The sequence below is a fragment of the Peromyscus maniculatus genome, chromosome 8, assembly GCF_049852395.1.
Source record: "Peromyscus maniculatus bairdii isolate BWxNUB_F1_BW_parent chromosome 8, HU_Pman_BW_mat_3.1, whole genome shotgun sequence".
Classification (NCBI taxonomy): Eukaryota; Metazoa; Chordata; class Mammalia; order Rodentia; family Cricetidae; genus Peromyscus; species Peromyscus maniculatus.
Window position 1 is genome coordinate 55086451 of NC_134859.1, and position 27065 is coordinate 55113515.

At 48.3% G+C, this 27065-nt stretch overlaps 1 protein-coding gene across 1 annotated transcript; it reads right to left on the reverse strand.

Annotated features, from left to right (window-relative positions):
- Positions 1–3019: 3019 nt before the first annotated feature.
- Pelp1 (proline, glutamate and leucine rich protein 1) lies at positions 3020–21416 on the reverse strand. Its single transcript, XM_006994145.4, has 17 exons — positions 20975–21416; positions 17479–17543; positions 16998–17103; positions 12223–12372; positions 11942–12013; positions 8146–8205; positions 7730–7880; positions 7297–7426; positions 7101–7188; positions 6662–6750; positions 6467–6583; positions 6205–6352; positions 5939–6098; positions 5310–5365; positions 4938–5144; positions 3318–4826; positions 3020–3163 (listed from the first exon to the last, which is right to left on the reverse strand). Exons 1-17 carry the CDS (start codon positions 21221–21223, stop codon positions 3071–3073), a joined length of 3450 nt encoding a protein of 1149 aa, XP_006994207.1. The 5' UTR covers positions 21224–21416; the 3' UTR covers positions 3020–3070.
- Positions 21417–27065: the final 5649 nt, after the last annotated feature.

The following is a 27065-nucleotide window of genomic DNA, read 5'->3' on the forward strand; positions in this document are numbered from 1 at the left end:
CTACTTACCTATCTACCTATCTACCTACCTATCTATCTATCTGTCTGTCTGTCTGTCTATCTATCTATCTAGATATATATAGAGGGGTGGCAGCTTTCAAAGTATGCAAAGATGCTTATTTCCAAAATGGCATTTGGATAAAATACTAAGATTTAATTTGTACCTTATACTTTGCACTAGTTAAAAAATTTAAAAGCCAAAAACTAAAACCATAAAAGTATTAATATTAAAAGAACATGGCATCATCAAAGTCTTTGGAAACACATAAGATCCTTCCAATAATCTCATTCAAGGCTTTTAAATATTGCCAGGCTGAAGAGACAGCTGAACAGTCAAGAGCACTTACTGTCCTTCCAGAGAACCAGAGTTCAATTCCCAGCACTGCATCAGGTGACTCACACCCCCCTGGTAACTCTAGCTCCACAAGACACTACACTTCTAGCCACTGCAGGACCTGCACATGCGTGTGCACACACACATTAGGGATATACTTCACTGGTATACAGAGCAACGTTCTAATTCAACTTGCTTGAAAAACAAACAAAATCACTCACATACAAAACTAAACCTCCTTTCCTTGCTTTACTTTCCCATTGCATTAACATAGATTTTATTATTTGTCAGCAACCACATCTCCGGACTGCAAATAGTGTGAAGGCTGGGAAGGACTTCCATCCCTCCAGACCAGAAAGCATGGCTCATCACTGTAACACCAGATGACTGGTTTTAATACTGTGTTGTAATCTGGTAAGTTGGAACCACAGAGGGAAAGGGGGTGAACAGACCTGTGTCACCTCTACTCATCTGTACCATCTTTGTGACCTCTTGTAGATGTCCCCTGCCCCCCCCCCCAACAAATACACATATATCAGTAGAAGATGCTGTTATAAAACTATGAGACCTGGTTATAGCATCTTTGGAGTGAGTGTTTGCCAATAAGAAAGAATGGAAGTGTCAAGAGGGGACAGGGGACAGGCCTGGTGCCTCGTCATTACTATCAATTACATACAATTTAAAAAAGCATGTTTATACAAAATTGCTTACAAATGTACACATCTCTAGAATACATCAACACTGAGTCAACTGTTCTGGGAGACAACCTAATAGAGAGAGAGGTCAGAAGACTTCTCAACAAACCTTCTAGGAATTCTTGAAGTAACATGTTATCTACCCAGAATATAATGTAAACCAGACAAACCCTGCTCTAGTCTATTCCTATGGCAGTTTCCAGGTACCAGGCTCTTTCCAAGAGAATCACTAGAGTATCGCCATTAGTAATCCTTACATGGGCATCTCCAGCAAATAAACTCTTGACCCACAGTGGGGGACAATACCAGCCATGAATTTTATGAGTAACTGTGACTGTCACCATCTGGCCGATACAACCTTCCTGACAATAGAATTACACCCCCAATAAACCCATCATAAGCTTGAAGACGCTCCCCTTACTACACCCAATCTACCCAATATCATAGCCTGGCCTACTGAAGCACATTCACAACACTGACAGCTGGGCAAAGCATCCAGCATAAAGTCTATTTGGTAATCAGGAGTTATCTCATGCAATTTACTGAATACTGGACTAAAAGTGGAAACATTAGTCATCTTTACTGTTTTAACTCTGTCACGTCAAACTCTGAAGTCAAGGACCACCTGACTAACGCATTGCTGGGGCTTTTCTTAGGTTTGGTAATTGTTTTGTTATTTAGACTGTTTGGGTGTGGGGGCTGAGATAGGGTCTCCTGTAACCCAGGCTAGCCTCAGACTCACAATACAGCCAAGTGACTAACTTCTGATCCCCCAGCCTCTAGCATTGTGTGCTGAGATCACAAGTGTGCGTCAGCATGCCTGACTGTGGTGTGTTGCTGAGCAGCGCCATGAGGGCTGGGGGTGGAGGCCAGTGTTTCATGCACACTAGACGCGTCCTCTACAACTGAGTACTTCCAGCCATGGTTGTTTGATTGTAGGGGTGTCGGTGTGTTTTAAGTTATGTGGATAGGTGTTTTACCTGCATATATGTTTGTGTACCATTTGTTAGCCTGGTATCCATGGAGACCAGGTGTCAGATCCCCTGGAACTAAAGTTACAGGCAGCTGTGGGCTGCCCTGTGGGTGCTAGAAACTGAACCTGAGTTCTCTGGAAAAGCAGCCACTGCTTTTAACTGCTGAACCATCTCTCCAACCTCCAGTGTTAGGGTTTTTTTCTTTCCTTCTTTTAATTTTCAAAATAGGGTTCTCTATATAGCTCTGGATGTATTGGAATTTGCTCTGTAGACCAGGCTGGATTCAAACTCAGAGATCCTGCCTGGTGATGGGATTAAAGGCATGTGCCACCAGTGCCCACCCAGTATTATGTTCTTAATCTCAAGTAACACCGAAGATCTAGGGGACAAAGGTCATGATGCCTACAACTTACTGAGTTCAACAACGTAATACAGATGCCTAAGATTATATAAGTGTATACAGGTCTATCTATAGATACAGATCTATGGAGGTAAGAGAAAAGCTAATATAGTTAAATACTGATAACTGGTGAGTCTAGGAAGAGGTTAAGTATTCTAACAATTTCCCTGGGGGGTTAAAATTTTTCAAAATAACTTGGGGATTTTTTTTTAAACCTATTCAAGTTCAACTGCTAACCTCAAAATGCTAGCCTTGCACGACAAACTCAGAAGCAAAACACAGCTCTCTGTAGCACCACCCACAGTCAATTCAGCTCACGTGACATTAGAAAGCAGAGGGGTGGGATTGGGGGGGGGGCTTTGGGACAAGGGAAGTTGACACAAGATGATGAATTCACGGCCAGCCTGGACCACATGGCAAGCTCCTGCAGAAAACAACAGAGGACAAGAACTGAAAACTCCAACACTGACTGACAGGACAGTTAGCCACTTCTTGAAGCCAAGGTTCTTCTTCAGGCCAGTGAAGACAACAGCCAGCTACAGAGGAGGCAGTAAACCCCAGCACTCACTCAGGCTCCAGTCCGGGACCAGTGTGGCCAGAGCCAAGAGCAACATAAATATCTACAGAGGTAATTTTATTGGATACAAAGTGTCAGGGTGCAGAGGGGGCTAAGAGTCGGGCTCCTCGGCAGGGGGTGGCTTCTCATCATCAGGGGGACAGTCGATGAAGTCAGCCAGCATGGCCGCCGTGTCGTCTTGCTCCTTTCAGGGACAAAGACACAAAATTCAAAGTCACACACGCACAGGAGGTGAGGGCAGGCTGGAGCAAAGCCTCCCTTTACGTAAGCAACTGCGGTCTTTGCCGGTCGGCCACTCCCCCCCACCCCCCACCCCGGCCCTCCCGGCTGACCCTCACCTTCTCCTGGGGAGCTGCAGCCTCTGCTTCTGCCTCCATCTCTTCTTCTGCAGGTGTCTCAGGTGGGGGTGGCACCTTGTCACCTCCACCCTCAGTCCCCTCTTCCAGCAGGGCAGGAGGAGCAGAGGCCTCTTCTTCAACAAGCTCCTGAGGAGGCCCTGCTGTAGGGCTCCCCCCCTCCTGCTCCACCTCCTCCTGGGAGGGGAGCACCTCGGGGGCCAGGGTGGGAGCCGTCTCAGGCTCTGGCACCTCCTCTGCCCCTGGCTCTTCCACTTCCAATAAGAGCCCAGGTTCGGGTTCTGCCTCGGGCTGTGCTTTCGGGGAGTCCGTAGGTGGCAGGGCAGGGGGCAGTGTTGGGGGTGGAGGTCCACCTTCTTCTACCTCTCCCCCTATCGAACCAAACTCTTCTACCTCTTCCAACTCTTCTTCCTCTTCCTCCTCCTCCTCCTCTTCCTCTTCTAATTCACCTTCCTCCTCCTCAAATTCCTCCTCAAACTCTTCCTCCTCTTCCTCTTCAAAATACTCTTCTTCATCTTCCTCCTCTTCCTCAAAGTCTTCTTCTTCCTCCTCATCTTCATCTTCCTCCTCCTCTTCCTCCTCCTCTTCTTCCTCTTCATCACTGCTGTTGATATTAATAACTGTCAAATCTTCTTCCATGGCTGTGGGTCCTCCTCCTCCTCCTCCTCCTCCTCCTCCTCCTCCTCCTCCAGGAGTCCCTTCAGGGACCAGCTGGGGTGGTGGAAGTGTCACAGGACCAGAAACAGGTGGGGGAGGGGGCGGAGGGGGCGGTAGAGGCCCTGGAGTTGCAGGCAGTTCTTCAGAATCCTCCTTGGCTGGCACAGGAGGGGAGGCTGTTGGTGGGCCAGCGGGAGCCACAGGGGGAGGACTGCCTGATGGTGGTGGAGGTGGCAGGGATGGAAGCCCCTCGGGTACAATCACCACACTGTCATCAGAGTCGCTTTCCAAGGAGATCTCCACATCAGACGCCTCCTCTTTATCATAGTGGACGAAGGCTGGCCGGGGTACTCTCCCACCAAAAGTTTCATCTGGAGGTATGCTAGGTGGAGGGGTCCCACTAGGAGCAAGGACAGGATCCTCACTGGAGCCTGCACGGTGGTTTTCAGGGCCAGGAAGGAGCCTGGGTGGGACAGACACCAGGCCCGGGACAGAGAGGCCTAAGTGGTTGGCTGTTGCTGGAGGCCCGGGGCGAGAGGGCACTGGGCCTGTGGACTGCACAGAGCCAGCCGAGGACATGGAGCCTAGTGTGGGAATGGGGCCTGCCGAGGGCAAGGGGCCCGCGGGAGGTGCCGGGCCTGGAGATGGCATCGCACCTATGGAGGGTATGGGACCCGGAGGGTGGAAGGGGGGAGCCCTGAACGGAGATGGGGCCTCAGGAGGAGGAACGGGGGCAGGGGCGGGGCAGGCAGGGCCTGAGCTCTGCAGGGGAGGAACTCGGGGGTGTGTGAGAGCAGCACAGGTCACTAATGCTTCGGAGCAGAAAGAGGAAACCTACGGAAGGAAGAGAGGGCCAGAGCATCAGGAACACAGGGTCTCACGCGGCAAGCATCAGAACAAAAGAACCCCCGGAATCAAAGAAAGATCTGGCCAGTGAGCAATTACCTCTAGACTATCTTCCTCTTGGCCAAGAGAGAAAGCCTTCAGGGCGCAGGCCAGAGGAGGTGGGCAGCGAGGGGAAGGCGCCAGCAGTAAGGCCAGCAGCAGGCGGTAGAGCTCCCGGCGACAGCAGGCACTGTTGTAAGGGGAGCCGCTGAGGACCTCGCCCTGCTGGACACTCATGACCAGGGGCAGCACTAGATCGTGAAGTCTCTGAAAAGAAGACAGTGAGTCTAGAAATGTCACCAAGACCACCCAACCCTTCAAGGCCAGGGCCTTGTTCCCAGGTTTTAACGGGCCCACCTCTGGGGTAAACACTCCCAAGTACCCAGGGCAGTGGCCCCCTCCCCAGACGCCATGAGGACCACCTCCACTAACCCTGTGAGTCTCCTCCTTGATGAGAGGCCCACACATGAGGATGGTCCGGCTGAGGCCTGAGAACAGAATGGCGTGTCAGAGGCAGACTGAAATGCGAAGACACACAGACCAACAGGAAGGAACACCCAGTTCTGCCACTGCCTACCCTGGGCAAGGCATTTACCCCCTCGGTTTTCTTCCACTGGTATAAAATGGGGATGACAGATAATGCAGGTAAGACATTATCGATGTCTATCTGTATGTACTTGAGGAGAACTGGCCTCACCTTGACAAGGAGATAGCAGATAGTAAGAATACATGGACCCAAAGGAAAGGCATCGACTAACTAACTGTGTGGCATTCACTTAACTGCTGCCTACATTCCCAGATGCACTGGATGCAGAGAAGCCCCAAGCATCCTGCTCTTCAGGGTACGTGACCTCCACTGGCATGGATCCATGGCTTCCCCAAGTGCTCGTACTGTCCCTGGCACACACAGTGCACGTGTCAAGTGCTTGAGTAAATTCAACTGAGACCTTGGGAGATCAGGAAAGACTACCAGACCCCCAATCTAAGGGCGGCCCGACTGTCTGCTCCTGCATGCTCTCCTTTGCCAACTGGGCTCGGCCCCTCCTTTCCCGTGGACCCACCTCTCAGTGCAGCGGCACACACATCGCTGTTGGCGTTCCTGTCTCCCTTCCTGTGGCTGGAGGGGGCCAAAGCTTCTCCCACGTCGAGCTTTAGCTTCTTCGGGGCACTTGGCTTCCCACTTTGCAAACCTCCATCGGAGCTTCCTCTGGGACCACACAACTTGTGGTAAAAGGAAACATAGTCATGCGTACAGGCAAACAGGAAGTCAGGACAGTCAGGAAACAGACACAGGAGCTGGGGGAAGAGGAGCCAAGGTCTCACTCACCTTCAGAGCATCCGCTGGTGGAGAGATGTCACTGAGTAGGTGGGTGAGCAAGGCCTCTCCTGAGGCTCCTCCCTGGAGCATCCCTGCTGAGGCCCCACAAACCTGCACCCACAGCTCTAAGATAGCATATACCTTTGTCCGGATGGTGCTGGAGCAGGAGCAAGGAGAGCAGGGTATGAATAAGGACCGACATGCCAGAGCTCCTGGGCCACCCACGCATTCTCACCACCCTCTCCACTCTATCCTCTTCCTGGACAATTACCTGTAGGGCCTCTCCTGGCCTGGAGCCAGAGTATCCCTCCCGGTACTCCAGGTGCTGAGGACCTGGGGAAGCAGGCGGCTGATCAGGGCCCCAAAACGCAAGAGTCTGCCTCCACACCTGGGGGCAGAGGATGGAACAGTGGCCTTCATTTCCAGTAGGTTCGTGCCCTCGCCACACCATGACCATCCCACTTACGCAAGGATCAGTGCCGAGAGCAAGTCCAAGGCTTCCAGGTGGATAGAGGGCAGCAGCAGCAGCCTGAGGGGACCATCTCCAAGCAAGTTCTGAAGAAAAAGTCAGCAAAAGAAGGATGGAAAAAGGAAAGAAGAACCAGAGAAAGACAGAAGGAGAGCAGGTGGGTCAGACTGGACAACACAGACCCACTCCCTGGCCCAACTCGACCCAAACTCGTCTCCCACCTTGCAGGAGAGGATAGCTGAGCCCTTTAACAATGCCATGGCTCACCCCCAAATTCACTCTCTGCACTGACCACAGGTGGCTCTGCTCTGTGGGAGCGAGTCCACTGACAGCCACACACGTGTCAGGGACAAAGTTTCAGAGATGACACTGTGGGTGCTGTCCAGATGCCCAGGGTCCCAGGCAAGGCTACAAGTGGAAGACAAAGTCCACTCACGATATTCTTGCTACTGATGCTGAGGATCCGGCAGATGAGGTCCAAGATTTCCTGCACAGGAACGGACACAGGAGCCCCAAACTCAGAGCTAGAGAACCAGAGCAAAGAGAACCTCAGAGCAGTCACCCCAGCTTGACTCCAAACACCCACCTCAACTTCTCCAGCCCCAAGACCAGTCCCTCCAATACCTACACACCTGAGCATGAGCCCCAGGCAACGGGCCAGTCCTGAAAACCTCTGCCGAAGCTGGAGGAGGACATGAGTATTACTGTCTTCTGACTGGGAGAGCAGCATCTCTACTCCAGGGCCTTCACTCTGCACAGGAGCTGGGCAGCAACACAAGCACCTGTACACTCTGTCTCTCCCCCATCCCCCCTTTTTCACTTGTGTGAGCTGCCAGGGGGGTTCTGGGACGCAAACCCCGGTCCTCTGGAAGAGCAGTCAGGGTTCTGAACCACTGAACCATCTCTCCAGGCCCCATCCTTTCTCGTTTGTGGTAGATGACCCGCTTATCTTCTCATCCCTGATGCCCAGAAACCCACTGTCCTGCCTCTCTGGACCACCCTCCTGTTCCCTTCTGCCACACAGCCCATGGAAGCCCATCCATCTCCTGAGCACAAAGCCCCTACCGGTCTCTGCTCCCTCATACAGGGTCCCCAGCAAGCTGTGCAACGAGGCCAACAGGCTGTGCAGCTCCTGCTCCCAGTTCTCTGTGTGCTTCAGACCCTGGGAAAAGCCAGCACCTAAAGAGGGCAACCTGGAGTAACACTCACAGGCCAACTGCAAAAGGGCGGAAAGCTGGTCAGAAAGGAACTAGCTCAGCCCTGGGTCTCCCACCCCACTAACGCCAGAGATACAGATCAACAAGAGCTCAAGGAACAGGGAGGCACGAGTCTCCAAGAGAACGAAAGCAGGAATTGTGTACGTTAATAGGGAGAAAGCAAGAAGAGGGTCCAAATGCTCTAACAAATAATGCCTAAGAATGAGCCCTAAAAGATAGCCCAGGTCAGAACCCCTGGGCTCTGTGCCTCTCCCTTCCCTTTACCTGTTGGAGCTGAGGGTTCAAGGCATCTAACCGAGACAGGAAAAAGGAAGCCAGCTTGCCCTGGAGGAGGGAAGAAGGGAAGAGGTTACGGGGCAGTGACAAGATTCTCCACAGCAGTCTTTCCACCTGAGAGTCTGCTTTCCTATAGACACAGGAAGCGTCAGGCATCCATGGGACAGGGACAGGTACTAGCAGGTGCATTTCTGTGCTAGAGAGACACCCTGAACATGAGCTCTCGTTCTTAGCCTCCTTCAGGGGAGAAACGGCCTGGCCCCTGCCCCCAAAACAACTGGGCTCCCTCTGCTAGTTTTTGCAAATGGCAGTCCTTTCTTCTGAAGCCAAATGGCAGTTCTGAAAAACAACGACTCGCAGTCCGACTATGAGCTGAGATACAGAAATGAGGACCCAGAACGAATGCACTGCCCAGAGGGATGGGCCCAGGACTGGGTCACAAGAGCAGGCTGTGGAGGGGCAGAGCAAAGGCAGCAAATCTCAGAGCTGACACCTGTCTATCAGCAAACCCTCTGCCTGATACAAGAGGGCGAGGAGTAAGTGTTCAGCCTCAGGTCCACACTGATTTGGGGTGGAAAAAGGGGGCTTGTGAATACATGAGTGATACTGGGGGAAATCCATCATTAGTTTCAATAACTATGTAAAATATAGCATATCTCTCCATTTTTTCTTTTTCTTTTGTTTTTGAGACAGGGCTTCTCTATGTAACAGCTCTGGCTATCCTGGAACTCACTTTGAGATTAGGCTGGCCTTGAACTCACAGAGAACCACCTGCCTCTGCCTCCCAAGGGCTGGGATTAAAGGCTTACACCATCACACCTGGCTCTCTCAATTTGAAATGCAAACAAATACGCTTATCAGCAGGACCAATGACTGTCAGCAATGAACTCATTTGTTCCTTTCACATTGTAACAGACCTTAACACATCAACTGCATGCATCACAAATTCAAATCACAGATTTAACAAGACTGAGTTCTACAGTGAATTGTAAGTCTACGCTGCCATGGTACCCACTGTGAATGGTTACCATTCTCTCATACCACAAGTAGGGCTCAGTCACCCTGAGTTTCCAGTTCTCCCTTCCTTCCTAGTTTCTCACTGTGGGCAATCCTGATATGTGCTTTCCATAACTTCTTATGAAGACCAGCTCCCTAGATCTAGCTTGCTTGACCCAGGACCCTGCTGACCTCATACCAGTAGACTGTGCAGATCTGCCAGAGTGATCATCTGGGGCTCATGACTACTTCCTTTAAACTCACCAGGGACAAGGGAAACCAAGGTAGTTCTTGATCCCTGAATATCCCTGTGGCTTCTAGGTGTGCCATATATTCCTACAAAGTCCCTGGAGGACAGGTAAATAATAGAATTTTTACTTCTATATTTCTCCTAGTCACTGAAGGAATGCTCTCTACCTTAAAATTACTACTTTAAAGCATGACCTGAGCTGGCGAGACAGCTCATCCAGTCAAAGCGTTTGCTACATAAGCCCAATGACCAGAGCCCATGGGAAGAGAGATCTACTCCTAAAAGTTATTCTCCAACTTACCATATGCACAAAGGGAACACACATACAAATTTTCTTAAAGATCTTATTTAACCTGTTAATAAATTTGCATATCCTATTCTAAAAGATTTATTTTAAATTTTTGTGTTTTTGCACATGCATGCCTCATATATGTTAATTCTTTTTCTTTTTAAAAAAGTATTTATTTATTTATTATGTATACTACACTGTTGCCTGCATGTATGTCTGCACACCAGAAGAGGGCGCCAGATCTCATTACAGATGGCTGTGAGCCACCATGTGGTTGCTGAAAATTGAACTCAGGACCTTTGGAAGAACAACCTGTGCTCTTAACCTCTGAGCCATCTCTCCAGCCCAATGTTGATTTTTTTCTTTCCACCACATAGTTTCTGGGAATCAAACCCAAGTCATCAGACTTGGTAAGTGCCTTACACATTAAACCATCTTGCCAGCTCTAGTCTGTAATTTTTAAACTATTTCAAAACACTTTAACTGAAAAAGAATGTTCCTAATTCCATGCATTTTTGTTTTATGAATTTAAATCGTAACTCTGAGAAGGCTGAGGATGTAATTCAGTGGTTGGATTGAGCTCATTCCACAGCAGAAAAGAGAAAAACAAAAATCCTGTCCTGATTACTTACAACTTCTATTAGTTGTGATTAGGAGCACCCAAATGAAAATGGAAGAATCAGTACAAATATGTTCACTGAGAAATAACTGCTTTGAGACTTCACATATTGTAGGTAACTAGTTAGTGACACATACCCCTTATTCATAAGCAATATGTATCAACACCTCTAGTAGACTGTTGAAACTATAAATTCCAAATTCTTATGTGTGTGTGTGTATGTGTGTGTGTGTATATATATATATATATGTATATATATATACACACACACACACACACAGAGAGAGAGAGAGAGAGAGAGAGAGAGAGAGAAGGCTATATGTTTTTTATGTTATAATTTCAAATCACATACATGGTAGGTTTTATGTTTAATTTGTTGTTGTTGTTGTTGTTGTTGTTGTTTTAAAGTTTCACTTTACAGCTTAGACTAACTCCAAACTCACGATCCTCCTTCCTCAGCCACCCTAGGGCAGGCACCCCCACGCCGTCTATGTTCTTCCTGTGCACACTGACCCATCATAAAGTGGAAGTCACAAACTGGGTACAGTACGGGCTTGCCGACTTCCAGTGGTAAACCACCGCGGCGGTGACAACAGACCGCTCTGGAGGGGACAGCTCCGTTCTCTCGGCATCCCCGCTGCTCCCCGCACTGTCAGACATGACACCAGTGCCTGTGCTGAACAGCCCTTACTTTAGGATGAGCTCAAACGCTGTCAGCTCAGGCTGGCCAAAGAGAAGCTGTAACGCTCTTCCTTTAAGTGAAAAGGCTTAAAGTTCTTAACTTAATGGGAAAGGGGAAATGCTGGCATGCTAGGATCGACTGTAAGAGCAAGTCTTCTCTGAGTGAAACTGGCAAGGAAAGGCAGAACAGGCTTGGTGGCCAGCACCTTCTCCATGACAAAGCCATGCTACCATTTCTGCCTGAACAAGGGTAGCTGAAACCAGAAACACCAAAGCCAGAAATAAAGGGGGTGCTACTAAAGTCTCTTTAGCACCATCCTTCCTGATTGGAACTCTTACTGTTTCAGAGCAGGCAGGACAGCAGTAAAATCAAGCAGTGTTCTAAAGATCCACAGGCAGACTGGGGAGGGAAGGGTGAGGGTGGGGCCTGGAGCGCAGTGGTCAAGCAGTCATTAGAAAGGGGTGGCGGTGGCAGGGCTGGAGAGGTGGCTCAGCTGTAAGGCACATGGTCGCTCTTGCAGAGAGGACTCTGGTTAGGTTCCCAGCACTCACATGGCAGCTCACAACCATCTGTTAACTCCAGTTCCGGAAGACTTAACACCTTCTGGCCTCTACGAGCACCAGAGACACGTGTGGCTCATAGAGAAACACGCAAGCAAAATACTCATACACATAGTTTTTTAAAAAATAAATCTAAATTTAAAAATTAATAAAAGAGGGTATGAGAGAGGGAGAGAAGAGGAAAGGAGCTTATGGGCCCTAGCATTAGACAGACACAAGCTCCAAGCCCTGTTCATCTTAGGCAGGTAATTTACAGCCGTCCCCACTGTGAGGACTAAGTAAGTACTCCATGGTAGCATCATTATCCAGTAGTTGTTGCAATAAGAGCTTAGAAACGGCAGGGATGGAATCTAAGGCGGAGAGCTGTCACAGATTCGTAAGTACTTACTTTTAGAGAGCCACAGGCCCGAGGAAAATAGGTCACACAAGCCTTCATTCCCTCCAAAGCTGATTGCTCACACTGTGGGAAAAGCAGAAATCAGAAGGAAAAGGCCAAGCATCAACAGCCCATACATACTCTTGCGTCTCCTCCCTGGCCCTAAGGTCTCTTATCCTGAACAGTCAGTCACTATTTTCTTATCCTCACACTTCCTAATTCCTACCCTCTAAGCAGGTCCCATAACATTATTTAATCCAAACAGTATAAAAGCCAGAACTGTAAAGTCTCACCTCTGGTCTGAGGCCCAGCAAGGAAGTAAGAAGCCCAGGAAGGTGGTTGGTGGAGATGTCCCGGAACAGCGTGGGAAGCTGGGATGCATATCGGAGCAGATCCCTCAGGATAGCCACGGCCAGCTCCATGGTGGGTGGTGAGTCCTGGGACTAAAAGCAAAGACACCCATGCTGTAAACCTTACCCTCACTGTCACAGGAAGAGGGTCATGGGGTACAACACGACAGGGCTTTCAAGAAACAGCACAGCGAATGTCAATATTACCGTCACCTCTACCATCAACAAGAAAGAGGTTACAAAAGGAACACGTGTCTGTAGAAAGGACGTTTATATTTTAGTAGCTAGTGACTAGAAAACTGGGGGTGGTGTCCACTTGCCTAGCATGCATGAGGCAATGGGTTCCATCCCCAGAACCTCAAAAATAATAAACTACAAAAATGTATCTGGGTCACAGGAAAGCTGTTTGAAGAAAAAAAGTAACAAAGCCACACCTAAAAGACCTGAGTGTTTAGATCTCAAAGGTCCTTATCTCCCATACTGCATTTCTCTGCCCCATCTCTCCAAGTGTAACTCACACCCACCCTGGAATTCATGGGGAAAAGCTACTTTGTTTCAGGACTTTTCTGGAAAATTAAAAGAACCTGAAGGGAGGAATAAAAAAAATCACTTGGCATACACCTTCTTCTAAACCCGAGGAGACTATGTGCCAACAACCAGAGGAGAATACTAACTAGGAAAACATGAACGGCCAGGCGCCTGGTGTGCCTGTGGCCTCGCTATCGAAGGAGCTAAGGCAGGAGGGTCTGGCAGGAGGGGCCTGGGTTTTAGCTTATCTCAGAAGGAATTCATTTGCTGTCTTCTTCTTCTCTTACTGATTGATGGATCGACTGACTGATTTGTGAAGGCCGGAGCATGGAGTCAGAGGACACCCTTCAGGACTCAGTTTTCCTTCCTCATGTCCAGGATGAACTAAGGTCATCGGACTTGGCAGCAAGTGGCTTTACCCGCTAAGCCATCTTGACAAATCCCTTTATTTTAAAAGGCAAGAACAGCTGGGCCCACGAACTACAAACAGGCCTTCACCACTGTCCAGCAATCCCACTACGTTTCTCTCCAGCTAGATTTCTTCACTGAACTTACAAATCCCGATCCCCCCACCACTGCCATCCTGCATGGCCTTGCCTTCAATTTGGCAGAAAAAAACTGAAGCCAAAGACCAGGACTACCTTAGCTTCCAACTCCCAAACCTGAAAACGCAGGCTTCCTCACCCTTCCTGCCTGGCTTCCTCACCCTTCCTTCCTGGCCATACATGGCCCTGCACTGGCCTCAGTAACCCTTCTTCCCTCCCACCGACATGTGCAGACTCAAGTGGCTCCCATGTTAGAAAGTCTTTCTTTGAGCAGACACAAAATTCTACCCCAAATCCCAAGCACGGCCCAATTCTGGCTCCTCTGACAATCAGAATCTTGAAAGGATCTTGTATCTCCCTCACTTCTATCCTCTTCTCAAAGTTGCCTCTCATCCCAATCCAATCCATCTGTGTCTACAGCTCTTCAAAACCACTTCCTTTTATTATTATTATGTATACGGAAGAGTGTGGTGGTAATCTAATTGTACTGAAATGTGATTTTGATTGTATGTTAATAAATAAAGTTGCCCGGGGGTCAGAGCTATTAGAGCCATAGCAAGAGTGTGGCGGTGGTGGCACACGCCTTTAATCCCATAGATATCTGTGTGTTCAGGGATATAGCCAGCATTGGAGACATATGCCTTTAAGACCTAGGGGGCTGTACATTCAGACAGTGACGAGGCAGTCACGTGTTTGGGTTTACAACCAATGAGAAGGCAGAACAAAATATTTTAAATAGACGAACAGACAGGAAATAGAACCCTCATTCGGGAAGCTGGGACACCGCAGGCGGAAGGGTGAGATTTTAGCTCTGAGCTCTGACCTCTCAGCTTTCTCTTTTGCATTGTTTCTGTGTTTCTTATTTAATAAGACGGTTGGTTACATCTATAGAAGAGGGTGCCAGATCTCATTACAGACGGTTGTGAGCCACCATGTGGGTGCTGGGAATTGAACTCAGGACCTCTGGAAGAGCAGCCAGTGCTCTTAACCTTGGAGCCATCTCTCCAGCCCTCAAAACCACTTTCACTCGTCTCATTAACTAAGATTATAAATGACTCCGGGTCAGTCTGGTGCCACCTCCAGACTATAAGCAGAGGTCACTCCCAGGAGAAACAGAAGCGACCCTCTCTGGAGTCCATCCAACCCACAAGCCTGGCTATCTCGGGGCTGCTGGGTCAGTCTCGGCCTTTCCAGTGAACTCCTCTCCACTGACACCTAGCGTGGAATACACTTAGCTGGCAAGGACACAGACCAAAGCCCACCCCATCTTCACTCCTGGCTAGACAGGTAACTCCCCTGGGAAAACACAGCCACAGAAGCCCTCTTCCAGGTCATGGTCACATAAAGAGGATGTTTACTGAAAAGGCTGCTGCTCAACACTCCAGGTCACACTCAGGGTTTTCCTTTATTCCCTCTGGGTCCTGACTGCCTTCCAAGGTTCTGAAGGCCACAAATCGTGTTGGTCATGTCTCCTCCCTCAAGCCAATCATGAGACCACTCACTTGGCTGTCAAACCTACTACCTCTATCAGCTCCACCACACCACCTCGTGCAGGCTGCTGCACAGGTCCTCTGCTCTCTCCAAGCCATCTACCTGGTCTGTCTTCTTCCGGTCCTCTCCTCACTGCTTCCTTCTTCACCCAGAACCCAGAGGGAAAATTGCAAACGGGAAGACATCATTCCTACCACTTCACTGTGGTGATATATTGTGCACCCAGTAAAGCTTACCTGGTGATCAGAGGACAGAGCCAGCCACTAAATTAGACAGAGTTCAGGCAGTGGTGGCACACACCTTTAATCCCAAGAAGTAATATGGCAGGACACAGAAAGGTATATAAGGCGTGTGGAAACAGGTACCCACTCTCTTGAGGTAAGCTAGTGGCTGGCTGTTCTGCTTCTCTGATCTTTCAGCTTTCACCCTGATATCTGGCTCTGGGTTTTTTATTTTAAGATCTTTTAAGATTCGAGTTATACTTCCCTGTCACCACTACGGTTTGCACAGCCTCCAAATTACATCTACTGGGGTCTTCATCCCCAAAACAACAGTGCTGAGGCAGCATGTTTCACTGACTGAGTCAGAAAGAGACAAGTTACCACAGGAGCTGATCTGTTACAGAGGGAAGCTCAGCGCGCGCGCGCACACACACACACACACACACACACACACACACACACACGTGCGCGCGCCCGCACGCACACACACTCACTCGCTCACTCACTCATTCCCACCCCCAGATCCCACTGATGCCATCCACCACGTTATAATGTAGCAAGCAGGTCCTCAAGAGATGGTTCTCCTTCAACTTGCATGGTCCAGCTTCTAGAACCACGATTCAGATAAACCTGTTCTATATCTCAATCTGTGGTATTGTGTTATAGCAGCAAGAAATCTACTTAGAACTTCTAATCAACTGCCACTACTCAGAGAATAAAGGCCAAATTCCTTATAAAATAAAAGGCTATGGCTGAAGCCAGGTGGTGGCGCATGCCTTTAATCCCAGCACTAGGGAGGCAGAGGCAGGCAGATCTCTGTAAGTTCAAGGCCAGCCTGGTCTACAAAGTGAGTTCCAGGACAGGCTCCAAAGCTACACAGAAAAACCCTGTCTCAAAAAAACAAAACAATGGCTCAGAGGTTAAGAGCACTGACTGTTCTTCCAGAGGCCCTGGGTTCAATTCCCAGCAACCACATGGTGGCTCACAACCATCTGTAATGAGATCTGGTGCCCTCTTCTGGCCTGCTGCATACATTAAAAAAAAAAAAAAAAAAAAAGCCTACGGCTGGTTCTCCTACATCTACCTCCTCAATTGCATCTCAACCCCATCAATTTGCCATGGTTACCATTCTTCAAATGATCAACTTCCTCTTCTATAGAGCTTTTACACTTAGAACACTGTATAGCCCAATTAACTACTGATCAGAACAGAAAAGCACTGGTAAACTTCTGGCCCTACCCCTAAATCCACACCACCTTAGGTGGAGGTCAGATTCCCAGTCGACATTCTCAGAGAACTAGTCTTGACTGTAATAGGTGTCCCTTCACGTCAGCTCTATCAGTCTCAGTTCAAGTGACTTCTGTTAAAATAGAAATCGGCAAACTGTGCCATGTGAGGATATGACTTTACATGGCCCATAAGCTAAGAATTTGTTCCATCTTTACAGGACTGAAACACAGAATTTAACAGAAACTCCATGGCTAAATCTGCAAACTACTGGTTTATAAAAAATATCCCAGTCCCTATATAGACTTAAGAGCCACCCAAGTGGAGTCCAAGAACCTCTTACCCTAAGCTTAGCACACAACTTGCTTACACAGTGACTAAGTGCAGAGGGCACAGGGGTGATGGGGAGAGAGGTTACAATGTCCTAAGGGTAACAAAGCAATAGGCAGGAACCCACACACACACACACACACACAGGACTCACAGAAAACTGCAGAGGTGTCACTCCTTAGGAAAGGAAACCGTGAGTGACGCTGAGAGCTGAGTGTGCCAAAGGGCAAACAAGTCAAGTAAGCTCTCAGATTCGGAAGCTTAATCTCCTGTATGCACACAGCAGGAGACTGTCTTCACCCCTTCTGTCCCAGAGCTGATGTCCAAACACACCCGACCCATCCTGGGGTCAGGACCGAGGGGAGCAGAGCCTTACCTGCAACACCTGCTGAATGCTCCGAAGCCAGGAGACACAGTGCTGCTGGAACAGCTCCGTGGGGCTCTCCCCTACCAGCAAGGACAGCAGACACAGGCCTTCAAACCTTCCAAACGAGACGGTGATAAGAGGTGGAAGTCAGACGGCAGAGCAACCTACTGACTGTCCTTTTATTCTTGCGGGGCTGTGGTAAGACTCCATGCCCAGATCTACTGTGGTTTCTATCTCCTGAGACACAGGGAGGATTCAGGCCGAGGTGGAGTATCAGGCAAAGGAGGAAGCAGAGCTAAGCTCGGTGGGGACCAGGAGATGGGAATGCTGAGTTTAATTCGAGTGAGCTCACAGAAGGAAAACTCTCCACAGCTCTTGGAATGGGAAAAAGCTCCTGAATCCATGGGGTGGGGACAAAGGGTACATAAATACACACTCAACCCACTTCCTACAGGTACACCATCCTGAAGAAAGAGGGTTAAAGACTTACCGAGTCTTGATGGAACCAAGATGTGCATTACTGAGATTCACCAAAGCCCCAAGAGCTGAAAGATTCTAGAAGTGGAGGAAAACAGGAGTCAATCAGGCAAAGGTCACTAAAGATGCTGAAGAGATTCTCCCACCCCTTCACTGTCCCTGCGCCTAAGAAGGTTTTCTGAAGGTGCACTTTCTGAGTCCAAAAAGGCCATCAGCCTGTGTCACAGCTGTCTGTCCTTCAGCCTGTTTCCTCAAGTTCTGTCTTGTCTGACCTCCTCCCTCATCTCCCATGCAAAAAAGAAAACACAAAGACACAGAGCTAAAAGAGGACAGCCCAGGACTGGAGAGATAGCTTAGAGGTTATGAGCCCTGGCTGCTCTTCCAGAGGACCCAAGTTCAATTCCCAGCACCCACATGGCAACTCACAACTGTCTGTGACTCCAGTTCCAGGGGATCCAACACCCTCACACAGACATACATGCAGGCAAAATACCAATGCACGAGAGAGAGAGAGAGAGAGAGAGAGAGAGAGAGAGAGAGAGAGAGAGAGAGAGAGAGAGAACAGCCTAACTCACCTACTAGATTTCAACAATAAGGCCACCACCAGCGCCTGGCACATTCTTTCTAGTTCCACATTATACTGGTCAGAAGAAGGAAGGCACAGCTGAATAAAATAAATAAGATCCCAGCACCATCTACATGGCTCAACAAGCCTGACAACCGGTATTTGACTCCCAGAACCTACATGGTAGGAGAACCAACTCCCGAAGTTGTCCTCTGACCTCCACATGAGCACCATGGCATGCATACATCCATACATACACAAAATTAATGAGTGTTTAACTTTTATATTAAAAAAAAAAAGTCCCTACTCAGGTGGGAGAAATTGTTCATTAATTTATTCAGTACATGCTTAATGTTTACTTTAGGAGAAACATTGTTTTTAGGTGCTGGGCAGCTTATTTCCTAGGTGGAAGAAAGTGTAAATAAGAAATTCATAAGGTAAACACGGCTGAACACTCACAATTAGAAGATCCAAAATGTTCCAAATCCAAACATTGAGCTCTGAGGACCTGTCACAAGTGGAAACTCCACACCTGACCTTACATCAAAGTACAGGTGAAGCCAGGCTTGGTGGCACACATCTTTAATCCCAGCACATGGGAGGTGGGTCTGAGTTTGAGGCCAGCCTGATCTACAGAGCTACTTCCAGGACAGCCAGGGCTACACAGAGAAACCCTGTCTCAAAAACAAACAAAACAAAACAACAACCCACAGATGAAGCCTGTGGCATACACCTTTAATCCCATGAGTACCAGGGAGGAAAAAAGGCAGGTGGATCTCTGAGTTCAAGGCCAGCCTGGTCTACAGAGCAAGACCTAGGCAACCCAGAAATGCCTTAACAAAAGCTGGAGAGACGGCTCAGTGGTTAAGAGCACTTGCTGCTCTTCAAGAGGACACAGGTTCAAAGGCTAGCACCCATGTAGTGGTTCACAGCCATCTGCAAGTCTAGTTCCAGGGGATCCAATGCCCTTCTGATCTCCATGGGACCAGTACACATGCAGTGCACATACAAACATGCAGGCAAACCTCTCTCTCTCTCTCTCTCTCTCTCTCTCTCTCTCTCTCTCTAACCTCTCTCTCTCTCTCTCTCTCTCTCTCTCTCTCTCTCTCACACACACACACACACACACACACATACACACACACACACACACACACAGGCGCAATAAATCTAAAAACGAAAAGAAAAAAATTTTTAAAAAAAGCCACAGGTACATATTTAATCAGGATTTGCCAGGGGAAACAAAAAGATCCACTCAATTCCCTTAGCCATGACACAGCTCCAACCCCTACACACAAAGGGTGATAAAATGCATCTTCAAAGACCAGACTGGCCAACAGCTACTTTCCCATAATGCCTCACATATGGCTAAGCCCTGCGTGCCATTACTCACTATAGATTGCTCTTCCTTCTCTCTGCTCTGTGGTGTGTGTGTGTATGTGTAAGAGAGAGAAACAGGTAACACCAGTAAGACTAAAGCAGCAAAGCGGGTCCCCACAGCCCAGGTGACAGCCATAGTGCCACAGCAGGAACAGTAAAGATGACATTAACATTAGAGAAAATGTCTCAGCTGACAACAATCCGGGGAACATGTGTGCAGGGCTCACTGAAGGACTAGTCAGTGTACATCTATAACAGAACAAAAACAGGTGACTGGTAAAATGAGAGGGATTTCTAAAACAAACAAACAAACAACAATGTTACTGGGGCAGACAACTGGAGCATTCCAATCATCCAACTGAGGTCTGAAGAGAGTGACAGATAAAAGCACTTACCAAACAATCCTGTCTACCCGAGTTTGTTCCCCAGAACCCTGCCATAATATCAGTATAAGATCTGCAATCCTAGTATCCCCTATCAAGAAACAGGAGGTAAAAGCATCCACAGAAGCTCCTGGGCTAGCTAGCCTGGCTTACACCATTGCCAAGGGACCTAGTCGAGTGACGGGAACTTGAGGGCCTGACCGCTGTCTTAGGACTCTGACCTGTGCAATGCAGATTTCTAGTTTAACAGAAGCCACTTGAACTGAGACTGATACAGCTGACTGTGAATGTGCTACCCTAGTCCATACCCATCAACATCAACAAACACACACAGCTGAGCAAGACAGCATGTGCCTTTAATCCCAGCGATCCCAGGCACCGGAAGTTAAGAGCTCAACAAGTTCCAGCCCAGTCAGGGCCACACAGTGAGACTTGTCTCCAAGCGAAAACAAGGCAGAACTTCACGGACTGCTGACGGACGCGTGTAAGAAGCGACATACTGAGGATGAGACACTCGGGTTTCTAGCTTGCAGGACAGAATGCATGTGTGAATTTTCTGTGCACAGCCTCCTAACCAGGCCTACAACGCTGTCCCCTGCCTGACTACCTACCTCTGCTGCCTCAACTCTACCTACTCCCCTTGCTTCAATATCTAAACCCCTACCACCCCAAACAATGCCCTTATTTTCCGTCCCTTCGGGGAATTCTCAATACTCTATCCCGGGTTAGGGGCTTCATTCCAGATTCAATTTTGTGTTACAGCATTTTGTCTGCATCGCCATCATGGCTGCTATTGAAGCGTCTAATGGGGGGATTAGGTCCTCAGCTAAGAGCTAGTAAATATCTGTGTTCAGTTACCCCCGGGGGGAACACCCCCCAAAAAAGTTTCGCCAAGAGAAAAATGCTGAAAAGCATTCAGCTAGTTAAGTGACCAGGCATGGAGCTGAGTCCTTTCATTTCTTTGTGCCTATCAATGACCTGACAAACAGGGCCTAATTTTTCCCCGGGGAAGCGGCAGATAACGAGATCCGTGAATCCCGTCCCGAATGGTAAATGAGGACTATTCTCCACCCTCGGCTCCGCTCTCCTCAAGCTCACGACTGCAGCTTCAGGAGTGGGTGAAAACAGTCGTGGCGGCCTCGCCAGCCTCCCCACGCTGACCGCGCGAGCGGCAGACTTACCTGGGCCCCACCCACTGTCCCATGCAGCCGCAATAAGCACATGAGCCCGGGCAAATGTGGGGCCCAGTGGATTGGGGGATGCACGGGGGCAACGGGGGACCCCGTTCGCGGCTGCAACAACCCAGAAACACTCTCCAACAGCAGCAGACGCAGACGCGGGCCCGACCCCACCGTAGAGAGACCCCCAGCCCCGCCAGGAGCCCCAGCCGGGGAGCCCGCGGAGGGCCCACTAAGAACGGCTGCCGCCATCTTCCCAGGCTCGAGCAGTGGCGTAGCGTGATGACGCAAACACAAGCGCGACGCACGCCCCTCGGGGAGGGGTCTTGAGGAGGGGGCTGCGACCGCGCGCGGGATGAATGGGGGCTGACGCCCTCGCTGCAGGAGGGAGCATGCGCGATGTGGGCGGGCCGGCGCCGGGGCGGCGAGGGAGCCGCTCGGCCCGAGGCCGGGCGCCGTAGGGCGGGGCGGAGGCGGTGCTCCGCCGGCCAGACACGTGGTCAGCAGGAAAGGCGCGGGAGTCTGAAAGGTTTCAATCCCGTCTGGCTTCGGGTCCTCGTCTCCCCAGGGCTCAGGAATCCTATCCGAAGAGCGAGCCCCCAAGTCTGAAATCAGGAACCTTCTACACTGCATTTCCAACAACGGACAAACAAGTCAGGCAGTGCACATGCCCTGGAGAGAAAAGGGAAGTGCCATTGCGTCCCCAAGGCACTCCCACAGTAATTGGTGTACTTACGTTAGTCTATACACAAACATACAGTTTGTTTTTGCAAGAGTAGGGTTTGCCCTTGGCTTTTTACACTCACATAGTGTGGGCCTCTAAGTTATGGGACCGTTAATTTCACTGGATGTGCCATGATTTAATCATTGCATCCTTGAATACTTAACTGCTGCTCCAAGTTTCTCTAATACACTAGCCAACACCTTAATAACCGCACTTAAGCAATGGTTTCAGATTCAATATCCATATATGTTCTCAGTTTCCTATCCAATTCTCAAGTCCCGAGATTCTGCTTGCTAAATACATCAGCTTGGGCTGAGGGTGTAACTCGGTGGTAGAGTGTTTACTTAATACTCTGTTCAATCCTGAGCACCAGTTAAAACAACAAAAAACACACACACACACACCTCCCACTCACACACACCTCACACACTCCAAACGGGTTTTTTTCCCCCACTTCTGATTTCTAACACCACCCTTGTCTGTATCATCACCCTCTCTCCTGACCTCTAAGGACCTTTTCAAAGGCCTCCTCATTATCTTCTCTCCCTCTGTAATAAGCACTCCTACACAGTGACCGAATTAGGCTTTTCTAACACCAACCAGTCACTTGTTTTGTTGTTGTTTTTTGACAGGCTGGCATCAAGATTGTGGCCATCTTCCTGCCTCAGGCTCACAAGTTCAAGGGCTGGCATTTTGGGTATGAGCCATCACAGCTTACTACAAATCGGTTCTTGTCATTCCCTGCTTAGAGCCCTTCAGTGGGTCCTAAATATCGTTAAGAAGAAAATTCTCTTTTCTTACACATACTAGAATCTATATGATCTGACCTCAACATACACAAGACTCATTTCTCCCTTCTTCCTCTGGTCTTTTGTGACTTTTTGTGGTAGGGAGATGCTTGTTTTTGTTGTCTTCCCCTCGTCTTGAGCTAACCTAGCCTTTTTTTTCATCCTCCAGCAATGTATATTCCCATTTCAGGGCCTTTGCACAGACTTCCAATTCTGCTGACTGTAGGGGCCCACAGAGGCTCCCTAGTAAGGCCTTACTCAAGGTGAACTGGCCCTACCTCTTTTTTTTTTTTTTTAAAGTATATATTAAATTTATAACACAATAGGTTTCATTACCACTTCCAGTTTATATTTTGGAGGTGCTCTGGGACAAGGTCTCTTCAAGTAAGCTGGCCTCAAACTTGTAACAATTGATGAACCAGCCTGACTCCATTTTAAGATTAGAAGCCATTTTATTATAAGGTCAAAATAAGTTCATTCCTGTTTTCTGTAAAATGTGGGTTTTAACCATGTCTTGACCCATATTCTGGAATTTGACTTGTTCCACACCCTAATCTCTAACCTCCACCCTGATAAGATGTTCTGCCAAGTTCTTATGTCACCAAAACACCTTGAAAGCCCCCTCACCTTGCAGTTTAGGAGTTAAAATAGGCCCTGCCTTCTCCTGTGTCTAATGCTGTTTTCTCAAACCCACTTTAGGGAGGTAGCCTGACAGAAAATAAAGCTTGCTTAATTCAACTAAAAGAATTTGGGTAGGGCTGGAGAGATGCCTCAGAGGTTAAGCTCTTCCAAAGGCCAGAAGAGGGCACCAGATCTCATTACGGATGGTTGTGAGCCACTGTGTGGTTGCTGGGAATTGAACTCAGGACCTCTGGAAGAGCCAGTTCTCCACTGTGCTCTCCCCACCCCCACAGCTCCTCAGGCAGGGTCTCACTATAAATCTTCGTCAAACTCAAACCAGCATCCTTCTTCCTCAGCTTCCAAGTTGTGGGATTACAAGCATTTACCACCACACCCAGGTCTCATGATCACATTTCCATAGATGTAAATAATGTACTGTGGTTATATTTACATCTCCTATCATCTCATCTTGTCCATCGCTCCCCCTTCCCTACGCACTGGTCCCCTTTCTCCTCCTGATTACTACACTGTAAAAAGTTCATGTTTTTAAAAAGAAAAAAAAATAGATTCTACATATTCAAGAACATGTGATCCTTATGTTCTGAGTCTGGCTTATTTCACGTAACATGAGTGATCTCCAGTCTTCATAGTCCTGCGTGTGACATGATTTTGTCCTTCATCCTGGCTGGCCGATATACCTCATTCTGAATATGTGCTCAGTTTTCTTTATCCGTTCTTACTTGATGAGCACCTAGATGCCACGGCTTAGCTATTGGGAGCAGCGCCTTGGTGAACACGGGTTTCAGGCACCCTTTTACTTCTTCTGCCTTTGCTTCATCGTGTGTGCTCAGGAGGGCCTTAGCTGAACCCCTTAATAGTCCTGCTGTTACCTTCTGAAAACCCTTTGTATGGATTTCAGTATGGCTGCACTAATTTACACTCCTTACCAGCAGTGTGTCAGAGTACACTTATATACCCTTCATTCCCCTCCTCCTCCTCAGCATGTGTGGTTTTCTTGATAATAACTATTTTGACTGGGATGAAATACATTTTCACTGTAGTAGGGTTTTGATATTTTGGTTTTGGTGGTGGTGGTTGTGTGTGTGTGTGTGTGTGTGTGTGTGTGAGAGAGAGAGAGAGAGAGAGAGAGAGAGAGAGAGAGAGAGAGATTCACATAGCTCCATAGCTCAAGCTAGCCTTGAACTTCCTATAGCTGAGGATGACCTTGGTCCTTCTGTCTCTATCTCCTCAGTGATGAAATTACAGGCTCTCAGGACACCACTTCTGACTTTCAATCTGTGTTACCCTAGCGGCTCAAGAGGTTGAACATTTATTTGTGTGTTTATTTGCCGTTGAGAACTGTCTGTTCAGCTTTGGGTTCTTTTTTTTTAAACACTCTTCTCTCATACAACACATCTTGACCACAGCCTCCCCTCCTTCGACTCCTCCCAGCTCCCCCAACACCTCCCCTCTCCCTCAGATCCACTCCTCCTCCTCCGGTTCCCTACAGAAAAGAACAGTGCTCCCAGAGATATCTACCGAAGACAGCATCACAAGACACAATAAGACTGGGCACAAACCCTCATGTCAAGGCTGGGAAAAGCAACCCAGTCGGAGGAAAAGGGTCCCAAGAGCAAGCAAAAGAGTCAGAGACCAGCATGAAATTTGCAGGCAAATGGGTGGACCTAGAAAATATCATCCCAAGTGAGGTAACCCAAACCCAGAAGGACAAACATGGTGTGTACTCACTCATAAGTGGATACTAGATATAAAGCAAAGAACAATCCGACTGCAACCCACAGAACCAGGGAGGCTACATAGCAGGGGGGACCCTAGGATGACTGTGGCTTATAATAAGTTTTGGTATTACTCAATCACTGGGCAAGCCTCAGTGAAACATTTCACTATTAGGATAAGAATTTGAACTGTATCAAGCTGATAATAGAAAATAAAAATTTTAAAAAAGAGTCAGAGACACCCCCACTCTCACTGTTAGGAGTCCCACAAAAACACCAAGCTAACAGCCATAACATTGTGCAGAGGACCTAGGGTAGACCATGCAGGCTCTGTGAGTGCTGTTCCAGTCTCTGTGAGCCCCTGTGAGCCCTGCTTTGTCGATTCTGTGGGAATCGACTAAGTGATTCTGTTCTCCTGGTGTCCTTGACCCCACAATTCTTCCTCCCCCTCTTCCGAGGGGTCACCAGAACTCCAAGGGGACCTCTGATTTGGGCTTCCTCACCGACTAAGGTTTGGCTGTGAAAATATTTATGTTTTGCTTCATTTATGTCTGTGTACCACATACATGAATTCAGAAGAGGGGATTCAATCCACAGAAACTGGAGTGAACAGGTCTTTGTGACTCATGTGGGGTGCTGAGAATGGAACCTGGACCCTCTGGAAGAGCAGTCAATGCTCTTAACCCCTGAGCCATCTCCTCAGCCCTCAGCTTGGGGTTCGTTATGTGTGTATTCCTGATAGTAATCTCCTATTGAATGGACATCTGGCAAACCTTCACGATCTGTTGTTTCCTTTCTGTGTAGAAGCCCCCCCTCCCCCTCCTCTCTTCCTTCTTTCCTTCCTTCTTTTAGGACCCCCTCACTGTGTAGTCCAGGCTGGCCTGGAACTTACTCTGTAGCCTCTAACTCACAGAGACCCACCTGCCTCTGCCTCTCAACTGCTGGATTAAAGGTGTGGGTCACCATACCTGGCTGTGTAGAAGTATTGTAATTTGATAAAAATCACTTTGTCACGTATTTTTGTCCTGTTGTGTGTGGTGCACATCCACGTGTGTTCAGGTATCCGTATCTACGAGCTCACAGAGGCCAGAGCAGGCATTCTCCTCACCTAACTCCATTAGCAGGGTTTCTCCTTGACCCTGGAATTAACTTCCTTTCACACACACACACACACACACACACACACACACACACACACACACACCACACAAATGAGACCCAGTGACTCTCCTGTCCCCACAATCCTAGTATGTGAAAGACGACACCCAGCTTGGATGGTGGAATCTGAACTCAGGTCCTTATGATTGTCCAGCAAGTGCTCTTAGCCATTGAACCATCACTCCAGACTTTTAGATTTGTTTATTTTATATGCATGAGTGTTTTGCCTGCATGTATGTTACATAGGCATTGCGTGAATACCCGGTGTCCACAGAGGTGAGAAGACTATATCAAATCCTGTGGAGCTGTAATTACAGACGGGTTTGAGCCATCATATGTGTGCTGGGATCTGAACCCAGGTCCCCTAGAAGAACAACAAGTGGTCTTCACTGCTGAGCCATCTCTCCAGTTCCATTCCCCCTTTGAGACAGGAGTCTCATGTAGCACAGGTTGGCCTTGAACTCACTGTATAGCCAAGGAGCACCTTAAAGTCCTGATCTTCCTCCCTCCCCCTCACAAGTGCTGGCTGGGTTTAAAGGCATGAATTCTCCCACCCCCATGCCTGGCACCATTTGTCAGCTCTCATTTTTCCTAGCCTGTTGGAGTCATATTCAGAAAGTCCTTGCCTGTATTTCATAGTAATTTGAAGTGTTTGCCTATATTTTTCTCTGGTAGTTTTGTTTTGTTTTTTGGGTTTGTTTGTTTGTTTTTTGTTTTTTGTTTTTTGAGACAGAGTTTCTTTGTGTAACAGTCCTGGCTGTCCTGGAACTTGCTTTGTAGACCAGGCTGGCTTCGAACTCACCGAGATCCGCCTGCCTCTGCCTCCCCAGTGCTGGGATTAAAGGCGTGCGCCACCATTTGCCCAGCAGTTTTGGTATATTTTGAATTGATTTTTCTTCAGGGTGAGAGATAGGATCTAGTTTCGATTTTCTGCATATAGTATATGTAGGTATCTACATATAGATATATGTATCTACTGAGAGGTCTAATTTCTCCCATTTACAACAAGATCTAGGTTTCAGTTTTTTAAAAGCAAACAAAGTTTTTTACAACAAAGATGTTAGTTA

Excerpts from the sequence above, each read along its gene's own strand:
- Pelp1 (XM_006994145.4), bottom strand. The coding sequence starts at position 21,223 with ATGGCGGCAGCCGTTCTTAGTGGGCCCTCCGCGGGCTCCCCGGCTGGG. Across the intron at positions 7,427-7,729 it reads GTATGAGGGAGCAGAGACCG|CTCCTGTGCAGAGTGAAGGC; the intron begins GTAGGGGCTTTG and ends GTTGCTGCCCAG. Across the intron at positions 5,145-5,309 it reads TCAAGGAGGAGACTCACAGG|AGACTTCACGATCTAGTGCT; the intron begins GTTAGTGGAGGT and ends TCTTCTTTTCAG.